General features: G+C 42.7%; 1 protein-coding gene across 2 annotated transcripts in view; it reads right to left on the bottom strand.

Annotated features, from left to right (window-relative positions):
• Nucleotides 1–18,611, bottom strand: part of LOC110526152 (cytoskeleton-associated protein 5) — an 87,952-nt gene that overhangs the window by 44,072 nt on the left and 25,269 nt on the right. For both annotated transcript variants that reach the window (XM_036980429.2, XM_090238187.1), the window contains exons 15-27: nt 16,066–16,158; nt 15,568–15,753; nt 13,769–13,863; nt 13,609–13,666; nt 13,236–13,361; nt 12,832–12,965; nt 12,345–12,519; nt 11,928–12,041; nt 11,704–11,832; nt 11,284–11,478; nt 1,714–1,846; nt 1,284–1,372; nt 303–422 (exon numbers count right to left, since the gene is read on the bottom strand). In XM_036980429.2, coding sequence (XP_036836324.2) covers nt 303–422; nt 1,284–1,372; nt 1,714–1,846; nt 11,284–11,478; nt 11,704–11,832; nt 11,928–12,041; nt 12,345–12,519; nt 12,832–12,965; nt 13,236–13,361; nt 13,609–13,666; nt 13,769–13,863; nt 15,568–15,753; nt 16,066–16,158 — 1,647 coding nt within the window. The remainder of the gene's footprint in view (nt 1–302; nt 423–1,283; nt 1,373–1,713; nt 1,847–11,283; nt 11,479–11,703; nt 11,833–11,927; nt 12,042–12,344; nt 12,520–12,831; nt 12,966–13,235; nt 13,362–13,608; nt 13,667–13,768; nt 13,864–15,567; nt 15,754–16,065; nt 16,159–18,611) is intronic.

Here is an 18,611-nt window from a genome sequence, read left to right as displayed (position 1 = left end):
AAAGTAAACAGCATAGTGGGCACGATGATCAATTTCTGCTGTTTTGGTGCCCTGGCTAACCAAGCTGTGAATGACAGAGCGAATTCTTGTATCTCGCTTTGGCTCCCTCGAGTCATTTGTGTCTTAATTATTTCAAACAAGCTCAGTACATATAGTTTATTATTAAAAACACAGGGTGTGTATCTGAAAAATGTTTTAAAGAATTGACCAAATCGATTGGTTAAAAGAACAGGCGACTCTGACCAAGATCAAAAAGACCAAGATCTTTTTTGAGGTCGGGGACAGCCCTATGACATACACACCTTCAAGCTCTTCTCATCTTTGACACGTAGATCCTTGCCGTTGGGCACCATGGTGAAGATGGGACCAGACTTGTCCTCCTCTTCTTTACCCTTACCCAAGGGCTTCTTCCCAGCAGCAGCCTGGAGAGAGGTGGGGGATATAGGTTCAAAGGAGCATCAAAGCAGAGCGATGGGGGCCTGGAAACTGACCCTTAAAGGAATTGGGGAGGGCGTAAGAACAGTTGACTAATAGGCACGAACGCACCAAATAAGCACAGTTGGGAGTCTACCTCTAACACTGTGTGCCTAGAGAAAGAGAGATGATCGTGGTGGAGATTTGTGCACGATTTCGTTAATGGCAGTGTGTGTGCCATAAAAAGAAAACCATGTCCCCGTTCGAAAAGAAACATGCATGTCATCAACAGTAGCAGATAGTACCCTTTCAAGAGCATTTCCTTTCAGGCAGAGGCCTGAGGTACCTGCTGTTTACAGTTACTCCCCCAGGCTGAGCCTTTAGCTTGACTGGCACTAGGTTCCTTGTCCAGACTGGTGTTAATGCTCCTGTTGGAGCTCCTGCTGCTGTTTAGGGTGGAGTTCAACTCCTGAGACCTACACTAGCCATACAAAACACCAGGGTCGTGTTCATTTGGCATGAAATGGAACATAACTGATAAAAAAAACGTAGAGTACCTGGACTTGTAGTACAACAAATGCTAGATTTGCTACAGCTTGCCCTAATTAAGAAAACCCTCCATTCTGGATGACCACAGTCTTAAGTGACTGATTCTTCAAAAATAAATTGTTGATTAATACTTCTATGATCAATATAAATCAAGCACACTGCCTAGGTGGCCATCATCCAAGGAATAATTAAAGTGCAACTTTGGCATGTTCTAGCACCATGATCAAACTCAGACATGAGGTACAGTACATGAAACACAAATATGGATATTGGTGACGCTCCTAAAATGGTGAACACGAGAACAGCTTTGACTCACTCACCTTTCCTTTGGCCGGGAGTGCCCCTGGCTTGGCTTTCTTTGGGTCGGCAACTGCATATTCTTCAATGGGAGCCTGGGTTTTGCTCAAAGCTAAGGGGATGCGAGGGAGAGAAACATGGATTTAAAGAAGAGGCTGATAGCACAAAAAAATTGCAATTTTGTTAGAGATGCCTATGGGTCAGTAGAAGTTGAGTTGTTTTGCTTTTAGTGTTAGCTGTATTTGAGGTCTGGATTGAAGGAAAGAAAGCTAATCAATGTCTACTTATTGCTCAGGGATGGCCAACATCAAGGGCCACATTAGTTCTTCAAAATGAAACACTAAGGCAGGATAAAGAAATGTAACAGTCACGTAATTCACCACGACCTCATTCCGTCCGCCTTTTGCCCTTCCCTGGATTATATAATTCCTTTAGTGCTGTATGTGAACCCACCTGCAAGGGCTTTGGCCGGGTGGACGCTGGATACAGGCTTGGTGGGGGCAGCTTTAGCAGGACCAGCTGATTTAGCAGGCATCACATCCCTGGCCTTGTCCAGCATGGCAACCACTTGGTCCTTAGAGGCAGGCTAGACAAGAAATATATTAAATCATCAATTAACTTCAAGACAGTGTTAATTGCAAGCATATTGGGAGTGGTTTTAAAGATACAGGTAACTGCCAAAATAAAGGAAAAGCCAACACTGTCTTGATAGGGTGTTGTGCCACCACAAACCACCAGAACAGCTTCAATGCGCCTTGGCTTAGATTCTACAAGTGTCAATCTCCATGAGAAATTCCATAATTTGGTGTTTTGTTGATGGTGGAAAACACAGTTTTAAGACTAAGCGATATGGCCTAAAAATCAGAATATACAGTATCATTCAAGGGTTCCTTTATATATATTTTTTTACTATTTTTGACATAGAATAGTGAAGACAACAAAACTACAAACACATTGAATCATGTAGTAACCAAAGAAAAAAATGTTTCTCTAAATATATTTTATTTGAGATTCTTCAAAGTAGCCACCTTTTGCATTGATGAAAGCTTGGCATTCTCTCAACCAGCTTCACCTGGAATGCTTTTCCAACAGTCTTGAAGGAGTTCCCACATATGCTGAGCACTTGTTGGCTGCTTTTCCTTCACTCAACTCATCCCAAACCATCTCAATTGTGTCGAGGTCAGGTGATCGTAGAGGCCAGGTCATCTGATACAGCACTTCATCACGCCTTGGTAAAATAGCAGCCTGGAGGTGTGTTGGGTCATTGTCCAAAACAAATGATAGTGGGACTAAGCGCAAACCAGATGGGATGGCGTATCGCTACTGAATGGTGTGGTAGCCATGCTGGTTAAGTGTGTCTTGAATTCTAAATAAATCAATGTCACCAGCAAAGCACCGACACCATCACACCGCCATGCTTCAGTGGGAACCACACGTGCGGAGATCATCCGTTCACTTAACTAAGTCTCAAAGACACGGCAGTTGGAACCAAAAATCTCACATTTGGACTCAGACCAAAGGACAGCTGTTCACCGGTCTAATGTCCATTGCTCGTGTTTCTTGGCCCAAGCAAGTCTCCTCTTCGTACTGGTGTCCTTTAGTAGAAATTTGTTTGGAGCAATTGGACCATGAAGGCCTGATTCACAGTCTCCTCTGAACAGTTGATGTTGAGAGCTGCAACAATGCAAGACGTTATGTTTGGCGTAAAAGCAACACAGCTGAACACAACATCCCCACTGTCAAACATGGTGGTGGCAGCATCATGGTTTGGGCCTGCTTTTCTTCAGCAGGGACAGGGAAGATGGTTAAAATTGATGGGAAGATGGATGGAGCCAAATACAGGACCATTCTGGAAGAAAACCTGATGGAGTCTGCAAAAGACCTGAGACTGGGACGGAGATTTGTCTTCCAACAAGACAATGATCCAAAACATAAAGCAAAATCTACAATGGAATGGTTCAAAAAGAAACATATCCAGGTGTTAGAATGGCCAAGTCAAAGTCCAGACCTGAATCCAATCGAGAATCTGTGGAAAGAACTGAAAACTGCTGTTCACAAATGCTCTCCATCCAACCTCACTGAGCTCGAGCTGTTTTGCAAGGAGGAATGGGAAAACATTTCAGTCTCTCGATGTGCAAAACTGATAGAGACATACCCCAAGCGACTTACAGCTGTAATCGCAGCAAAAGGTGGCGCTACAAAGTATTAACTTAAGGGGGCTGAATAATTTTGCACGCCCAATTTTTCAGTTTTTGATTTGTTAAAAAAAGTTTGAAATATCCAATAAATGTCGTTCCACTTCATGATTGTGTCCCACTTGGCAAAAGGTCAAAGTTCAAGGGGGCCGAATACTTTCGCAAGGCACTGTATATTGTTTTAAAAATCACTGAAGCTGGAGACATCTCCCTCACTAGCTTTAAGCACCAGCTCACAGATCACTGCACATAGCCCATCCAACTACCTCATCCCCATACTATATTAATTTATCTTGCTCCTTTGCACTCCAGTATCTCTACTCGCACATTCATCTTCTGCACATCTATCATGCCAGTGTTTAATTGGTAAATTGTAATTACTTCACCACCATGGCCCATTTACTGCCTTACTTCCCTTATCTTACCTCATTTGCACACACTGTATAAATACTTTTTCTACCATATTATTGACTGTTTATTCCATGTGTAACAATGTGTTGTGTGTGTCGAACTGCTTTTCTTTATCTTGGCCAGGTCGCAGTTGTAAATGAGAACTTGTTCTCAACTCGCTTACCTGGTTAAATAAATAAATAAATAAATAAATAAATAAAATAAATTTAGGCAGGTTACCTTCGTGTTCTTGGGCACAGGAACTATGTTGGCATTACAGACTCAGATAGGGAGAGGTTAAAAATGTCAGTGAAGACACTTGCCATTTGGTCAGCCCATGCGCACAGTACACGTCCTGGTAATCCATCTGGCCCTGCAGCCTTGTGAATGTTGACCTGTTCGAAGGTCTTAAGTCGGCTGTGGAGAGCGTGATCACAGTCTACCGGAACAGCTGGTGCCCTCACGCACATTTCAGTGTTATTTGCCTCAAAGCGAGCATAGAATTACTTTAGCTCGTCTGGTAGGCTTGTGTCACTGGGCAGCTCTCGGCTGTGCTTCCCTTTGTAGTCTAATGGTTTGCAAGCCCTGCCACATCCCACAAGCGTCAGAGCCGGTGTAGTACGATTTCATCTTACACAGAACCCAAACCGTCTGCGCTCGTGCACCATTGTGAGCTATCGTGCACAAAACTATTTTGTCCCCCAACACCAGACGCGATCACAACACGCAGGTTAAAATATCAAAACAAACTCTGAACCAATGACATTAATTTGGGGACAGGTCAAAAAGCATAAAACATGTATGGCAATTTAGCTAGTTAGCTTGCACATGCTAGCTAATTTGTCCTATTTAGCTAGCTTGCTGTTGCTAGGTAATTTTTCCTAGGATATAAATAATGAGTTGTTATTTTACCTGAAATGCACAAGGTCCTCTACTCCCGACAATTAAGCCACACATAAAACAGACATCCGAATCGTTTCTAGTCATCTCTCATCCTTCCAGGCCTTTTCATCTTTGAACTTATATGGTGATCGGCATCTAAACTTTAATAGTAATACTATGACGACCGGCAAAACAGCTAGTCTCAGTCACCCACGTGGGTATAACCAATGAAGAGATGGCACATGAGTACCTGCTTCTATAAACCAATGAGGAGATGGGAGAGGCAGGACTTTCAGCGCAATCTGCATCAGAAATAGAAAGGAGTTCTATTTTAGGCCTTGGCATTGCAGACACTCGCTGGCACGCACAAGCAGTGTGGGTGCAATAATTGAATAACATGGATTTCTACATTTATTTTGAAATGCTCACGCACGCGACGTGTCCGGTCTGGTCAGCATGTAAGTCCTGTATTGACACGTTACCTGTTTGATGGGTCGTAGAACATAGCGAGATTTCTTATAAGCTTCGGGGTTAGAGTCCCGCTCCTTGAAAGCGGCAGCTCTACCCTTTAGCTCAGTGCAGATTTTGCCTGTAATCCATGGCTTCTGGTTGGGGTATGTACATACGGGTCACTGTGGGGATGACGTCATCGATGCACTTATTGATGAAGCCAATGACTGATGTGGTGTACTCCTCAATGGCATCGGAAGAATCCCGGAACATATTCCAGTCTGTGCTAGCGAAACAGTCCTATAGCTTAGCATCTGCTTCACCTGACCACTTTTTTTATTGATCGAGTCACAGGTGTTTCCTGCTTTAATTTTTGCTTGTGAGCAGGAATCGGAAGCATCAAATTGTCAGATTAACCCAATGGAGGGAAAGGGAGAGCATTGTATGCTTCTCTGTGAGTAGAGTAAAGGTGGTCTAGAGTTATTTTTCCCTCTGGTTGCACATTTAACGTGCTGATAGAAATTAGTTAAACCAGATTTGAGTTCCTGCATTTAAGTCGCCGGCCACTAGGAGCGCCGGCTCTGGGTGAGCGTTACTGTTTGCTTATGGTGGAATACAGCTCATTGAGTGCGGTCTTAGTGCCTGCTTCAGTCTATGGTGGTATAATAGAAAGTAGAGGTCGACCGATTAGGATTTTTCAACACCGATACCGATTATTGGAGGACCAAAAAAGCCGATACCGATTAAAAATCGGCCGAGTTGTATTTATTTGTAATAATGACAATTACACCAATTCTGAATTAACACTTATTTTAACTTAATATAATACATCAATAAAATCAATTTAGCCTCAAATAAAAAATGAACTCAATTTGGTTTAAATAATGCAGAAACAAAGTGTTGGAGAAGAAAGTAAAAGTGCAATATGTGCTATGTAAAAAAAGCTAACGTTTAAGTTCCTTGCTCAGAACATGAGAACATATGAAAGCTGGTGGTTCCTTTTAACATTTGTCTTCAATATTCCCAGGTAAGACGTTTTAGGTTGTAGTTATTATAGGAATTACAATACTATTTCTCTCTATACCATTTCTATTTCATATACCTTTGACTATTGGATGTTCTTATAGACACTTTAGTATTGCCAGTGTAACAGTATAGCTTCCGTCCCTCTCCTCGCTCCTCCCTGGAACTCGAACCAGCAACACAACGACAACAGCAGCGTTACCCATGCAGAGCAAGGGGAACAACTACTAGAAGGCTCAGAGCGAGTGATGTTTGAAATGCTATTCGCGCCCGCTAACTAGCCAGCCATTTCACTTCGGTAACACCAGCCTCATCTCGAGAGTTGATAGGATTGAAGTCAGAAAACAGCACAATGCTTGACACACAACGAAGAGCTGCTGGCAAAATGCCCGAAAGTACTGTTTGAATGAATGTTTACACGCCTAATTCTGCCTATCACCGCTCAGTCAGATACTTAGATACTTGTATGCTCAGTCAGATTATATGCAACACAGGACACGCTAGATAATATCTAGTGATATCAACCATGTGTATTTAACCAGTGATTATGATTGATAGTTTTTTTACAATATAAGTTTAATGCTAGCTAGCAACTTACCTTGGCTTACTGCATTTGCGTAACAGGCAGTCTCCTTGTGGAGTGCAACGAGAGAGAGGCAGGTCGTTATTGCGTTGGACTAGTTAACTGTAAAGTTGCAAGATTGGATCCCCCAAGCCGACAAGGTGAAAATATGTCTTTCTGCCCCTGAACGAGGCAGTTAGCCCACCGTTCCTAGGCCGTCATTGAAAATAAGAATGTGTTAACTGACTTGCCTAGTTAAATAAATCAATCAAAAACTGCAAAATCGGTGGCCAAAAATACAGATTTCCGATTGTTATGAAAACTCGAAATCGGCCCTAATTAAAATCGGTCGACCTCTAGTAGACAGCAATGGAAAGTACAGATGAAAACTAGGTAGATCATGTGGTCTACAGCTGATGATACTACCCCAGCTGAGCAATAACTGGAGACTTTTAGATATTGCGCACCAGCTGTTACATTGAAAAATAACTACTGCGCTGCCCTTCGTCTTACCAGACGCCGATGTTCTATCATGCCGGTGCATCATATAACCATCCAGCTGTATGTTGATAGTGTCGTCGTTCAGCCATGACTCAGTGAAGCATAGATATTACAGTTTTAAATGACCAGTTGGTAGTTAAATCTTCCGTATGGGTCATCAAATTTATTTTTCAAAGATACCGCTAGCAAACGTGCAATGGAAGGCAGTAGGGATTTATTTGATCCCCTGCGGCCCCTTGTTCTCCACCTTCTCTTCACACAAATGACAGGGAAAGAACTATGTCATTCACATCGGGCTCGTTAAAGGAAAAAGAGGATTCTGCCAGATCGTGCTGAGTGATCGCACTTCTGATGTCGAGAAGTTATTTTCGGTCGGTAGCAGCAACATTATGTACAAAATAAGTTTGAAAAAGTTCAACGCAAAAGAAAAAAAAAACTATTGGATAGGAACACTTAAAACGTCAGCCTTTTTTTCCGGCGCCGTCTTAATGGTGTGCATATTGCCCAGCCCTACGCCGTTTCAGGTGCCGCTGCAGAATGTACAATTGTGTTAAGATCTGGTGAGACTGCCATGGCATATGGTATACATAATTTGTGTGCTCATCAAACCAGTCAGTGAACACTCATGCCATGTAGATGGGGGCATTTTCATCCTGGAAGAGAACCCTCCCAACATGATAGAAAATGATTCACCATAGGTTGAGTTGAAGGTGATCACTCACAATATCTGTATTTATTGGCATTTACACTGCCTTCTAAGGGGTTGAGTGGACCTAAACCATGACAGGAAATCCCTGTACTGACAATCTCCTTAACCAGGAAGTGATAACGCAGATCACACCAATGGAGAGAAGAACTGAATGTACTTAAAATATGTCAGAACCCAAAGAAATTGTCCAAAATCCATGGTCAGTATTGCACATCCACATAGAGTGCTATCAGAAAGCAATATGTTTCCCACATTTTTACAGTGCCTTGCGAAAGTATTCGGCCCCCTTGAACTTTGCGACCTTTTGCCACATTTCAGGCTTGAAACATAAAGATATAAAACTGTATTTTTTTGTGAAGAATCAACAACAAGTGGGACACAATCATGAAGTGGAACGACATTTATTGGATATTTCAAACTTTTTTAACAAATCAAAAACTGAAACATTGGGCGTGCAAAATTATTCAGCCCCTTTACTTTCAGTGCAGCAAACTCTCTCCAGAAGTTCAGTGAGGATCTCTGAATGATCCAATGTTGACCTAAATGACTAATGATGATAAATACAATCCACCTGTGTGTAATCAAGTCTCCGTATAAATGCACCTGCACTGTGATAGTCTCAGAGGTCCGTTAAAAGCGCAGAGAGCATCATGAAGAACAAGGAACACACCAGGCAGGTCCGAGATACTGTTGTGAAGAAGTTTAAAGCCGGATTTGGATACAAAAAGATTTCCCAAGCTTTAAACATCCCAAGGAGCACTGTGCAAGCGATAATATTGAAATGGAAGGAGTATCAGACCACTGCAAATCTACCAAGACCTGGCCGTCCCTCTAAACTTTCAGCTCATACAAGGAGAAGACTGATCAGAGATGCAGCCAAGAGGCCCATGATCACTCTGGATGAACTGCAGAGATCTACAGCTGAGGTGGGAGACTCTGTCCATAGGACAACAATCAGTCGTATATTGCACAAATCTGGCCTTTATGGAAGAGTGGCAAGAAGAAAGCCATTTCTTAAAGATATCCATAAAAAGTGTTGTTTAAAGTTTGCCACAAGCCACCTGGGAGACACACCAAACATGTGGAAGAAGGTGCTGTGGTGAGATGAAACCAAAATTGAACTTTTTGGCAACAATGCAAGACGTTATGTTTGGCGTAAAAGCAACACAGCTGAACACACCATCCCCACTGTCAAACATGGTGGTGGCAGCATCATGGTTTGGGCCTGCTTTTCTTCAGCAGGGACAGGGAAGATGGTTAAAATTGATGGGAAGATGGATGGAGCCAAATACAGGACCATTCTGGAAGAAAACCTGATGGAGTCTGCAAAAGACCTGAGACTGGGACAGAGATTTGTCTTCCAACAAGACAATGATCCAAAACATAAAGCAAAATCTACAATGGAATGGTTCAAAAAGAAACATATCCAGGTGTTAGAATGGCCAAGTCAAAGTCCAGACCTGAATCCAATCGAGAATCTGTGGAAAGAACTGAAAACTGCTGTTCACAAATGCTCTCCATCCAACCTCACTGAGCTCGAGCTGTTTTGCAAGGAGGAATGGGAAAAAATGTCAGTCTCTCGATGTGCAAAACTGATAGAGACATACCCCAAGCGACTTACAGCTATAATCGCAGCAAAAGGTGGCGCTACAAAGTATTAACTTACGGGGGCTGAATAATTTTGCACGCCCAATTTTTCAGTTTTTGATTTGTTAAAAAAGTTTGAAATATCCAATAAATGTCGTTCCACTTCATGATTGTGTCCCACTTGTTGTTGATTCTTCACAAAAAAATACAGTTTTATATCTTTATGTTTGAAGCCTGAAATGTGGCAAAAGGTCGCAAAGTTCAAGGGGGCCGAATACTTTCGCAAGGCACTGTACATTACAGCCTTATTCTAAAATTGCTTAAATTATTTCCCCCCCTCTCAATCTACACACAATACCCCATAATGACAAAGCAAAAACAGGTTATTTTACTGATACCTGAAATATCACATTGTTTGAAGCACCTTCGGCAGCGATTACAGCCTCAAGTCTTCTTGGGTATGACACAGGTGAGGAAAAACTTTAGCATTTGGGGAGTTTCTCCCATTCTTCTCTGCAGAGCCTCTCAAGCTGTGTCAGGTTGGACGTGGAGCGTCACTGCACGGCTATTTTCAGGTCTCTCCAGAGATGTTCGAGCAGGTACAAGTCCGGGCTTTGGCTCGGCAAATCGAGATTCAGAGACATTTCCCGAAGCCACTCCTATGTTCTCATAGCTGTGTGATTTGGGTCGTTGTCCTGTTGGAAGGTGAACCTTTGCCCCAGTCTGAGGTCCTGAGCGCTCTGGAGCACGGTTTCATCAAGGACTTCCGTACGTTGCTCCTTTCATATTTCCCTCGATCCAGACTTGTCTACCAGTCCCTGCTGCTGAAAAACATCCCCACAGCACAATGCTGCCACCACCATGCAACACCGTAGGGATGGTGTCAGGTTTCTTGGCATTCAGGCCAAAGAGTTCAATCTTGGATTCATCAGGCGAGAGGATCGTTGCCATTGGTCTGAGTCTTTAGGTGACTTTTGGAAAACGCCAAGCGGGCTCTCATGTGCCTTTTACTGAAGAGTGGCTGCCGTCTGCACTATCATAAAGGCCTGGTTGGTGGAGTGCTGCAGAGATGTTTGTCATTCTGGAATGTTCTCCCATCTCCACAGAGGAACTCAGGAGCTCTGTCAGTGACCATTGGGTTCTTGGTCACCTCCCTGACAAGGCCCTTCTCCCCCTGATTGCTCAGTTTGGTCAGGCAGCCAGCTCTATGAAGAGTCTTGGTTGTTCCAAATGTCTTCCATTTAAGAATGGAGGCCACTGTATTCTTGGGGACATTCAATGTTGCAGACATTTTTGCTACCCTCCCCCAGATATGTGCCTTGACCATATCCAGTCTCGAAGCTCTACAGACAATTCCTTCGACCTAATGGCTTGGTTTTTGCTCTGACATGCACTGTCAACTGTGGGACACTATATAGAAAGGTGTGCCTTTCCAAATCATGTCCAATCAATTGAATTTAGCACAGGTGGACTCCAATCAAGATGTAAAAACATTGATGATCAATGGAAACAGGATGCACCTGATCTCCATTTCGATAAGGTATTTATTTTATTTGCAATAATGTCTAAAAACTTGTTTTCACTTTCTCATTATGGGGTAGTGTGTGTAAAAAGCAATTTTTTCAATTTAAAGTAAGTGAAGGGGTCTGAATACTTTCCAAATGCACTGTACATACAGTAGACTAAAAACAAGACATGCACAATTGCTCTCCTTAGTCCCCTACCTTCAGTTTGCCTGTGGCCTTGTTCATCTTGTCGAAGCCCAGGTGCATCATGAAGACAGGCAGGACATCCTGGGCTCGCTTCCTTACGTCAACGTTGCGGTCCTCCAGGCAGCTGAACAGGGGGGGCACACACAGCATGAGATCGGAGGGCACTGAGCGCATGGTGGGCAGATGCACTGCCAGCCAGCCAAGCACCTGAGGAAGGAAGGAGCGGGAGATTGAATCAGGTGTCACTCAAGAGTTTGGCCAATTTTTTTTAACAGACTGTTTTAGAGGGCGCCTCTGACCATTCCCTTTGAAATGACCTGCTGCAAATAAGAAATACAGGGCAACAAATGTAACAGCTGTGACATGATGTGTACTAAAATCTTCAAATCACAAACCCTATCCATAACACCCACCCCCTTCCCCCACACTCACCTCCTGTCTGAGGAAAGGATTCTCCCTCTTCAGCTCTTCAGACAGCTCTTCTCCTTCCAGCCACTCCTTCATACCAGTCTGCTCCACCCAGGAGTTCAGGGTGGCCATGGCCGCAGCACGAACTGTGTTCTGGGGAAAGACAATGAGAAGTGTGGGTTTGACCATACTTGTGTGCGCGTTTCAGTCTGTGATAGAGATAAGGGGTGTTTGTGACATGTGTGTACCTTAATATCCCCCAGCACAGTGATGACTGGTATGCCCAGGGTCTTGACATGCTGTTTGAGGGCAGGGCCCATGGCAGTGGCCATCTGCTGCATGATCGACAGGGTCTGCTGGACCTGAAACAGAAAGACGCACACGCGCAGAATCATTTAACTGGTCACATGATGATCCCGGTCAAGGCAATAATGACGAAGCACTGATTATGTATTTTAAATTCATGTCAATTCTGGAGACATTGAAATGACACTCCCAGCAGTAGTCCCCCCCACACACTTCTGACATGCAATTGACATGCAATTGAGATCAATGATCATCCGCATGTAGGCCTAAGCGACGGTACGGTTGTGGTCCCGCATCTCTGCAATGTAAACCCATTTAAACACTCCCATCTAGAGAAACACTCAGGATGTAACACTCACCAGGATCTTGTTGGAGTCACTGAGGCGTCCCTTCAGTGTGATGGGCAGGTCTCCCAAGCTGGGCTTGATGAACTTGGCCTCAGAAAGAACTGCAGCCACCTCATTCAAACCCTCCTTACGGATAGTCCAGTTCTTATCGCCCACCTTCGACACCATGTCCTCTGTGATCTTATCACTACAGAGAAACAGAACATATCAGAAGAGCCATTAATAATAAATGGTGCTACTCACGCACTCATAGAAGCAGCTATTGCAAAGATAGAGAAATTCTTTAGTACAGTGTTTCCCAACCCTCTTATCAAGGACCATCAGATGTTACACATTTTTGTTGCAGCCTTAAACTGGCACACCTGATTCAATTAGTCTACGAATGATCAACCCCTTGGCTAATTGAAATTGGGTGTGCAAGTTTAGGGCTAAAACAAAAAAGGTCTGGTGGTCCGAGGTTAAGGTTGGAAGTACTGCTCTAGTACATCGATGTGCTAACCTGATGTCAGTGCGAGGCAGGAGGTCCATGATGTCACCTGCAACCCCTTCTTCCTTGGTCTCTTCTCCCTCCTCCTGCCCCCCTGTCCTTTTGATGGCGCCTCTAGTGGGGGCAGGAGGAGTCTGGCCCTGCATCTGACACAGCAGAACCAAGATGAATCAATCACAGAGCCCATATGGAAACAGTGTAAAATAAACAAGTTGGCATTCTTGCACTGATAATATTTAGTGTGAAAATATTTTAGGCATTTAAGAGGCTATAATTCAATTTCACAATAACAAAAGTACGTGATAGAAAGGCACATTATTTGGTAGATACATTTAAGGATAGATAAAACATACCAGGTACTCCAAGTGTCAAGTAAGCTAGAGATATTTATGAAGATGTGTCAACTAGAATACTACCTTCTCAAACTCTGCGTCGATTTGAGCGAGCAGTGCTGCCTTCTCGTCCTCAAAGAACATACGCAGTGAGGCGCCCATGTACAGGTACATCACCCCCAGCAGAGAGATGGCTGCTGCTCGTATAGCCTGCGACACAAGTTAAAAAGGCAGTCATTTGTTTCACCGTTTTTAAATACCTTAATTGTGAACCAATCCATCTACCAGAGCTCTATAAGATCAAGGAATAAAGGACCCAAAAATGTAAATCTAAGGAAATGTTAAAGTAAAAATGTTTTGAACCATAATCCATACAAACTGACTGACTGCTTCCAAATAGCAGCAGACAAATAAAGCAAGACAGACTCAACAAACAGAAATCAGCAGTAACACTCACAGGATTGGAAGCACCCAAAGCAGTCTTGACATGGTTGATAAAAGCTTTCACATTGATTCTGGAAAAGGAGAGGACATGCTTGATTAATTCAATACCATGATTGAGACACGAAAACACTGACAACACTCCAATGGAATATAAGACCTGGGTGATAACTTACCCTGTGAAGCCAAATTCCTTCATGGCATTGGCCAGCCAGTTCAGTGTCTCAGCTTGGTTTTTCGGGTTCTTCTGCGCAAAGGCCAATGACACAACCTGGAGTAGAGGTCGAGCGATTAATCGGCAGGACCGATTTCAAGTTCATAAGACTTTTTGGACGTGGATTACATTGCAATCCACGAGGAAACTGCGTGGCAGGCTGACCACCTGTTACACAAGTGCAGCTTGTGGCTGCAAGGAGCCAAGGTAAGTTGCTAGCTAGCATTAAACTTTACTTATTACTAGGTTACCTAGCTTGTCCTGCGTTGCATATAATCAATGCGGTGCCTGCTAATTTATTATTGAATCACAGCCTACTTCAACGTCACCAAACAGGTGAGGATTTAACAAAAGCACATTCGAAAAAAGCACAATCGTACCTAACCATAAACAATGCCTTTCTTAAAAGCAATACACTGAAGTATATATATTTTTTACCTGCATATTTAGTTAAGGAATGCATGTTAGCAGGCAATATTAACTTGGGAAATTGTGTCACTTCTCTTGCATTCTGTGCAAGAAGAGTCCGGGTATATGCAGCAGTTTGGGCCGCCTGGCTCGTTGCGAACTGTGTGAAGACCATTTCTTCCTAACAAAGACCGTAATTACCCAGAATTTCACATAATTATGACATAACATTGAAGGTTGTGCAATGTAACAGCAATATTTACACTTAGGGATGCCACCCGTTTGATAAAATACGTAAAGGTTCCATATTTCACTGAAAGAATAAAGGTTTTGTTTTCGAAATTTGACCATATTCCGGATTTGACCATATTAAAAGGCTTGTAATTTCTGTGTGTTTATTATAATTAAGTCTGATTTGATAGAGCAGTCTGAGCGGTGATAAGCAGCAGCAGGCTCGAAATCATTCATTCAAACAGCACCTTGCTGCATTTTCCAGCAGCTCTAAGCAATGCTTGATGCAAAGCTCTGTTTATGAGTTCAAGCCCATCAACTCCCAAGATTAGGCTGGCAATACTAAAGTGCCTATAATAACACCAAATAGTCAAAAGTATATGAAATACAAAATGTATAGAGAAATAGTCCTATAAAACTACAACCTAAAACTTCTTAACTAGGAATACTGAACCACCAGCTTTCATATGTTCTCGTGTTCTGAGCAAGGAACTTAAACGTTGGCTATTTTTACATGGCACATATTGCACTTTTTCTTCTCCAACACTTTTTGCATTATTTAAACAAAATTGAACAGGTTTCATTATTTAGAGACCAGAAAGATGTTATTTATGTATTACGTTAAAATAAGTGTTCATTGTTCAATCAGCATTGTTGTAATTGTCATTACATACTTAAACAAAAAAAGAATTACATTTTTTTATTTTTTATTGTCCGATTGCTCGGTTTCTGCTTTTTTTGGTCCTCCAATAATCTGTGTCGGTGTTTAAAAAATCATAAACGGTCGACCTCTAACCTGGAGTGGTCAGAGGGGTTAGTGGATTTGTCTGCAGTTTGGTTCAAAATAAATCAATGGTGTCAGTTAATATCAGTGAGAGAAAAAACAATCGACAAACTGCATCAGTGGGTAACAGTTTGTTCACCCGAATCATTCTCTCCTTTCTTGAAATAATCACTGACCAAAACAAAAGCACATTGAAGCAAGCCATTGGTTCCAGTTAAAATACTTGGCATTCACAGACCTGGACAATACATTCATTTTCCTTTATAGTTAAAACGTTTTTTTGTTGTGTTCCCTAATGAACATGACCCTGGCCATGTTCAGTATATCCAGTCTATTACCTGTTCAGCAATCCAGGAGAGAGAGCAGGCCTCTCCTATGGCCGTTAGGGCATCCTTGGCCTTCCCTCCACACTTGACGTCTCCCATCTTCTCCACCAGGGCATCCAGCACCACAGAGGCAGACGTCTTAGAGAACCTGCCCCTCTGGGCCACCACTGCCACCACCTGGAGCTTTAGCTGCAACACCTGGAAGCATGTCACAAGACTGAACATTTTGTAGCCTGTTTTAGCGCACATGAACAAACTAATTTTAAATCCAGTATGGAGGTGAAATCGTCCTGTTGCCATGTTTGGACAGTTGATATTGTGAATCTACTATAAAATAGATAGTTTTGATCGCCTGCAGTGGGTCTTATCACTAGCCAATTACTATACCATTAAATATCATCTTGCTTTGGCAAGAGGCACGGTAAACGATTATAGAGATCCAAAACCTTTAGGCAAAAATCTACTGTCTATGGACAACCCCCAGTTGAGTGGGGTAGGTTTGTTAGGTACCTGGAAGTTAGTCTCCTTCCAGCCAGGTTTCTTGGCCAGCATGCGGACCAGAGCCTGACATGGCATCGCACCGATGTCCATCTGCTCCGCAACCTGGAGGGGAGAAGTCAGAACAGAGGGGTTAGCATTCACTTATAAAGGATGTCTTTGAATGTGTAAGCCTGGTGTGGCTCTCAATTAAGCATTAAGACCAGCAGGGTTGTGGTATATGGCCAATATACTGTACACCACGGCTAAGGGCTGTTCTTGTACCAACTCAGTGGCCTTCTAGGTAGTGTCCGCCCTGATATTAGAAGGTTAGGAGTTCAATCCAGAGTCATAGCAAATACTGTAAAAAAATGGTTTAAATAGCGGGAACCGGGTTACTGAGATCTCCCAGCCAAACCTACTCATTTCCCAGGATAAATGGGGAATTATGAACATCATGACATGAATTGGAACTTAAAATGTTATGCTGGCTTCCATAGCCTTCTCTCTATTTGCATGATTAATCACAATGCATCTCATGACAAACAAAAAATGTACTATTGTGACAGGTAGGTCTACATTTGCTGCAGCATTGCTTATGCTACCAAATTCATATAGATGTGAGTTATAGATCTGTCACTCATTTAAAACAAGTCTAAGAGGGGGTAGATAGTGTTCTGTGTGCTATTTCAGTACAAATGTGTGTCTTACTTCTTTCGGTTTTGTACACCAGCTTCAAAACAGCTGAAAATACAATATTTCACATCGGTTTAGATTGACAAAACAAGCAAGTATAGTGTAGTCATTGTACATACTTAAATTAGGTGAACTATGAATTTTTGCAACCAGGAAATGGCAGAGCGATTTCTGCATTGTGCAGATGCAGTTAAGCTGACATATGGAATTGTTTTAAGGTCATACCATGGATCATTTAGCGATTTGATTTTGTATTTTAGGACCCCTCTACAAATCCCCAAAATGTTTTGGGATAAAATATTGAATTTGGCCTCTACTACTGTAGCCCATAGAAACAGATTAAATAGCACATTCAAAAATGGCAAAAAAAAAAAAAAAAAAAGTGAAATGGGAAAAATATATTTACTTATTGGGCCTAGGACAGACCTCAAAACCATATTCCTTAGTGTCTTTTTTGCCATTTATTCATGCATCTGTCCTAGGCCCAAGTATTATTTATTTTACACATTTAACCCCTTATTTTTGTTGGCATAAAACTACCTTCATACAAGTCCCATGACACTTGTGGGGGTCGTAGAGCAAAACGCAGTACACGATCGTGTTTGTGAGAATCTCCCCTATTGTGGTAGGCCAAACCAGTCGAAGCTACAGAAGTTTTTGTGAGGAGACAATTTTTGGAAAATCTCCTGGTCTCACAAACAGAGCTGTAACTCTGCCACTTTCCACCGCAGTATCGGCTGATTAAACAGCATGATCATTACACAGGTGCACCTTGTGCTGGGGACAAAAAGACACCAAAACATGCAGTTTTGTCACAACACAATGCTACAGATGTCTCAGGTTGAGTTAGCGTGCAATTGGCATGCTGACTGCAGGAATGTCCACCAGAGCCATAGCATTTAATGTTGTTTTAAGAACTCGGCAGTACTTCCAACTGACCTCACAACCACAGACAACGTGTATGGCGTACACTTTCGCAGATGTCAACATTGTGAAGAGTGCTCCATGGTGGCAGTGGGGTTATGGTATGGGCAGTCATAAGCTACAGACCACAAACACAACAGCATTACATCGATGGCAATTTGAGTGCACAGAGATACTGTGACGAGATCCTGAGGCCCATTGTCGTGCCACTCATCCGCCGCCATCACCTCATGTTTCAGCATGGCCCCATGTCGCAAGGCTCTGTACCCAATTACTGGAAGATGAAAGTGGCCCAGTTCTTTAATGGCCTGCATACACACCAGACATGTCACCCAATGAAAATGTTTGGGATGCTCTGGATCGACGGAGTGTTCCAGTTCCTCCCAATATTCAGCAACGTCGCACAGCCATTGAAGAGGAGTGGGACACAACCTGGTACCACCTAGGGCTGTTGTTACAGTGACTGTATTACTACCACACCGGCAGTCAAGACTCCTGACTACAGTCAAATTCCACATGACTGTTTACTCACGGTAACTAGGCTCTCCAAGCTCTGATGGTCATTAGTAGCCTACCAAACTTGCCTGGTCGTCAGCACTCCATTGTCCCTCTAATCACTGACAACACACGTTATCGATAATCAAAACACTTCATGAGAGCCCAAGAGCTAATGTTAGGCAACATTTCTATATGCTATGCAATTGAGTGAGAAAATATTTTTGTTGGCTTCTATTTTTAAGAGGATCTTATCAAATTTCTATAGGCTAGGCCTACCACATTTATTTCTGAACTTGCCTAATATTAAGCACATTGCTCCTCTTTACAACAGGACAAAAGCCTATCTGGCCGGCATGAAAATGAACTACGGGAAAAGTGTTCATTCACTATTTAAGTGCATAGATGACATGCATTTTCCCCCCTGCCCAGAGACAGCAGCATGATAATGGTCCATTCTAAAT

The sequence above is a fragment of the Oncorhynchus mykiss genome, chromosome 6 (genome assembly GCF_057628025.1).
Source record: "Oncorhynchus mykiss isolate SJ-2025 chromosome 6, ASM5762802v1, whole genome shotgun sequence".
NCBI classification, from domain to species: Eukaryota; Metazoa; Chordata; class Actinopteri; order Salmoniformes; family Salmonidae; genus Oncorhynchus; species Oncorhynchus mykiss.
The sequence above is the reverse complement of the archived record's forward strand: the minus strand, read 5'-3'. Positions and strand labels throughout refer to the sequence as shown.